This window comes from Cynoglossus semilaevis, chromosome 15 (genome assembly GCF_000523025.1).
Source record: "Cynoglossus semilaevis isolate Cse_v1.0 chromosome 15, Cse_v1.0, whole genome shotgun sequence".
In the NCBI taxonomy this organism is placed as follows: domain Eukaryota; kingdom Metazoa; phylum Chordata; class Actinopteri; order Pleuronectiformes; family Cynoglossidae; genus Cynoglossus; species Cynoglossus semilaevis.
The window spans coordinates 10,410,671-10,415,605 of NC_024321.1; the positions used below are offsets into that span (position 1 = coordinate 10,410,671).

Consider the following 4,935-nt stretch of genomic DNA (forward strand, 5'->3'; position numbering starts at 1 on the left):
TAGACCTGAGGGAAAAAAGAAGAGGAAAAGAGGGAAGGAGAGCAGACGCCACCGCAGCTGGAGTAAGGAGTGGCGGATCCAGGGACAAGGGAAAAGGAGAAAGAGGGAGGAGAGGAAAGAGGGAAGAGCCAGAGATGCGAGTATGGGCTGCCAGCGAAGACCGTAAGAGCGTAGGAGAGGAGGGACAGAAGCAAAGGGAAGTCGAGAGAGTTGAGAGTTGGGGAAGGAGGAGGAGATTGTTGAGTTTCAGCGAAGATGGAGAGGAGAAGGAGGCGCAGTATGAACCCGGGGTCAGACTGTCATACCCCGGCACGGAGAGCTACATCTCCTTTCCACAGCCAAGTGACAACAACAACCAGTACAGCTACAACCTGAACTCCCATCTGACTGACACGCTCAGAAAAGAAGACGAATTCATCGAGGAGAAATTCAAAGGGTTAATAGCTGTGGATGACAAGCAGAGTGATATGAAAGTAACCTCCTCGTCTGTCTTCTCTCATCAACGTCGGCCTCCCCGCTCCCTCCTTTCTCCTACCCTCCAACCTCCTCTCTCCACCCTCTCCCTCCTCTACCAGTTTGGAGCCGGGGAGAAACACACCCTCCTCCCCCAGCCTGTCCCTTTGTCTTTACAACGGGGCACCTCCCTGCTGTCTCCTCCTCTGACTCCTCTGCTGTCCCCTACACCCCCACCTTTCTCGTCCTCGCTCCTGTCAGTGCGGCCGACTATGAACGACTTTGCCAGGAAGGTGGAGGGCTTCTGGATATTGCGGGAGCTGCAGAGTTGGCTGTGGCGATCGGCAAAAGACTTCAACCGTCTCAAGAAGAGGTTCCGAGGTTGAGACACTGAAAATTGAACTTTACCAGTGCACACACACACACACACACACACACACACAGACACTCGCATACCGTGAATAAGAATGGTTTACACACCCTTGTTAAAATGCCAGGACACTAAGACATTCGATTTTGGAACTTGGAAGTAAAATTTCAAGAAAACAAACTAAAACCAATATTGGAAATAAATTGAATAAAACAAAAGTAGTTGCATATGTATACACACCCTTAATCCACTACCTTGCCTTTGCACATTTATAACAGAAGTCAAGCTTTTGGTTCGGAGTCCGTCCACATGACACGTCTTGTCTTGGCAGATCTTACAGATGTGCTTCAAACCCGTCAGTTTGCGTGACAGCAGCTCCTGGGCTCGGCCACCTTCACCTCCTCCTACTTTTCTACTGTTGAAGTCAGTCATTTTTTATATTTTATTTCTTCAATTTTCCTAGCAAACACTACTAAGTTTCCAGTTTTGTTTCCAAAGTGGGGGGCGGCCCCCTCTAAGGGCACAGAGCTATTGCAGATGTAGCCCAGTAAGGCAAGTTCATTTCAATATTTGTTTTTTATTTGTGCCATTGTGAAAACTTGCACTGAATTTAAACTTCATTTCCTGTGTTGTTCCCGTGAATATAGTCAGTGTCAGGGGCTGGAGAATATTGTAGTCCAAAGACAGACTCGTCACCACTGTATGGTTTCCTTAATGAAACTCTTAGAAATAGAATTAGCCTTATCATCTAACATTGGTGACAGGAGACTCGGAGTTGTGCCTGACTTGTTAGAGAAGGCTTCTGTTTGGCAACACTTTAACATCGTCAGATGGATTAAAGGTGTGGGTGAATTTCGACACAGGCCTCTTTTCAGCCTCACCGATCAGTTTTCTGTTCCTGGTCCAAACTGTGTTCTGTGGTATTTAATGGCTTGGAAACGAAACACCCCGGTGTCAGCGTTTAATATGAAACAACTTGGTATTTTAACAAGGGTTGAAACATTTTATTCTCCCTGTTCCAACATGTAGAGTCAGAAAGTCTGTTTGCACAAAATAAAAAAGACAACAAAGTTTTTTTTTTTTCTTAAAAAAAGAGCACATGAACAATCCATTCTCATCATGTTCATTCATACTGTACTGGAAGAAGTGAATGGAGTATTAATGGTCAGGTCACCAGTGAGTGCAGATGGAATAAGACACAGACAGACAGTCAGACAACGTCAACCCATCACCAGCACTGTCACCCTTCTGATGCACATAGCAGCTCATTGAGCGAGACACACTGGGACTGGGCTGAGTTACCGGACTTCACGGCTCATAGATCAGCAGAAATACCACTGGAGGTGGTTAGGCTTACACACACACACACCCACACACTCACACACAGGCTCACTCATTTATGTACAAAGGATTAATTTAGTGACAGCCAGCAGGAGAGACAGGGCAGCCCGGCCATTGAGCGAAAACTGATTCAGTGACCCTCAGAAGTGTGAATCAGCAAACATTCTTTTTCTCTGAAGGCAGAAGGGAAAATTTATGAATGGGTAAAGAACAAAAGAGAGACAAGAGGAAATGGCCAGAGGCAGGATGAGAGCATGGAGGAGGAGGAGGAGGAGGAGGAGGAGGAAGAAGAGAAAGAAAAACGAGAGGAAGGGGGAAGGAGGCGTGAGTCAGGGGGGTGAGGACGGCAGATAACGGGCAGAGGGGTTTTGCTGAGTAATCAGAAGACAGTCGTTAGTTACAGTAACACTACAACAGCGCCACACATACGGTGCTGTCTAGACACACACACACACACACACACACACACACCAACTTGGTGCCTTATCATACCATTCACTTGCTGCTTTTTCCATCTCTTCAAGATTTCTATGAAAATGTAATTTGATAACAGGAACTCTTCAGCATATTTAATTTCTTCTCTTTTTACATTTCTGTTGATGTACAATTTTTGTTTTTCTATTTCAAAGGGACAGTAGGACGTTTTGGTAAAAGGCTTTTTATGTTAACCAGTTAACAAAGCTTAGCACAACGGCTGAAAACAGACAAACAGCTCTGATCTGATTTGGTATCACGTATCGTTCCATCTCAGAGCATGATGGGTAGAAGTAATGTTTTTATATTATTGTTCAAACCCACTGCATGTCCACTAAGCCATCAATAAAGAAAAAAAAGTTGTCTGGGATCAGAAGAAAAGAATCCAGTGTAGTAGGAGTCTGGAAAAGGTTGACGGAACAGGTTACAGTCAAAGTGATTCAACTCGAGCGTCTCGTCCCTTACCATCTGCTCCTGCATCGATCTCTGCCCTCACAGTTCCTCAGAAGAATCACTCTTTCAAGTTGACCTGGAGAGAGAGACAGACAGACAGAGAGAGAGAGTCCTGTGATCATCATTAGTTCCTTTAACAGAAACGATTCCCAGTATATTCCCACAACAACGTCCTTACCATCGGAATGGTAATAAGAAGGAGCTAATCTGGCAAAATTGACTATTTGTATCCATTGTTAAATGCATTGGTTGAGGCCAGATGCAAATTTATTACCTTAGAATGAATATCATATTACAGTTTGCAGACAACTTTATTGATGGCTGAAAGGATGTTTACACTGTGGGTTTATTTAGCTGCATGATTCTAATAATGAAAACAAACAAAACAAACTATAGCATCTCTTTAAAACTGATCATGAATACAGATGTAGGACTGAAGTACTCTCTGCTGGTCTCTTATCGGATAAACAGAGAAGTAGGTATGACAGCATTCCTTAGTGAATGAAACAGGAGATACGCACTGGCCAGATAATAAATGACCTAGTCAAAAACAAGCTACCTCAAGAGAAACTAACAGAAAGTTCAACAAATATGTTCCAGAAGAAAATAATGGAATCTATTTTTCATCTCCAAAACAACTTATTGACTGACTCTTAAAAGCAAAGTTTGGATTTTTCCACCAATTTGCTCAACTCTAGGTTGTGTAAGGTCTTTAACAGAAACAAATGTTAAATAGATACAGCAGTATAATCCTATTGAGGTGGAAAACAACAGTAAAGTGAGGTCTTTAAAGGACATCAGGTTGTATGTATGTATTTTGAACTCTCATAAAAGACTATTTATTATCCCATATCAGGTCTATCAACAACAGCGCAGCCTTAGTGCAGGTGATGGAAACTCATTCCCATACAGTTACTCTATATCGTACTCTTAAATACCTGGTAGCTCTTATTGTATCTGTGTTCGTGCCGATGCTGTGCTGTTTGTGAGCGAAATCTGACGCTGAACCATAAATCCAAACTTACACTGAGGGGTATCTGTGTCAGCTCCTCCCTTCCGCTGATCGTAAATCTGACTTCAGTCTTTGTGCTAAGCTACGCTCACCTGGTTTGAGCCTTATAATCACAATGAACCAGGTGAGACAGACTGGCATCAGCCTCCTTCTGCCTCCTGTAGCTCTTCAAAAGAAAAGTGAGATTTGCCAAAATGTTCCAACTGTCTCTCTCAGTCACTCTGCACTTCTTTATACATAAAACACACGGACATGGAGCTGGATTTTTCTTCCAATCAAATACTGTTTTTTTTTTCTACATTGTGATTTACAGATGACTTAGTTTGTTGTTTTTAGATGAATCTATTGCCATGTCTTCGCGATGTGCCTTGGATGACGTGGCCAAAGGTTATAGATCATATCTATATAATATTTATTAAAGAAGATGTTTATTTATTTTTCTCCAGTGTGAAAATACTGTATTGTTACTCAAGAGAGAATAAATAGTGGCTTTTGTACAGAGCACGGTGTTATTGGTCATTTGGGAGCCCGTTGGGAGATGAGACAAAAATTGCATCTGGGATTTTTTGTTTGCAATGGTTTCAGTTTTATAGGGATGGTTACGGGTGATTGGCACAAGGGGAGAGGAGCCTTCTGGAAAACAAAGGACAGCTCACATCCACCGTGAAAAAAAATGAAGCGATTGAGGCGCGGTATGAGAGAGTTTTTATTTGTCTGTCCGGGTGAAAATTTACGATCGCTCTTTTCTTCCTTTCATCTCGCGATTCCCTCCTCCCACTGCATCATTCCTCCTCCCACTTTGCTTTCCTTTCTCATCACACTATCTCACGAA

General features: G+C 43.0%; 1 protein-coding gene across 1 annotated transcript in view; it reads left to right on the top strand.

The window, feature by feature from the left end:
* Positions 1-4,366, top strand: part of clcf1 (cardiotrophin-like cytokine factor 1) — a 19,039-nt gene extending 14,673 nt beyond the window's left edge. The window contains exon 4 of the mRNA XM_025063356.1: positions 4-4,366. Within this exon, the coding sequence (XP_024919124.1) occupies positions 4-839 (836 nt within the window). The 3' untranslated portion in view covers positions 840-4,366. The remainder of the gene's footprint in view (positions 1-3) is intronic.
* Positions 4,367-4,935: the final 569 nt, after the last annotated feature.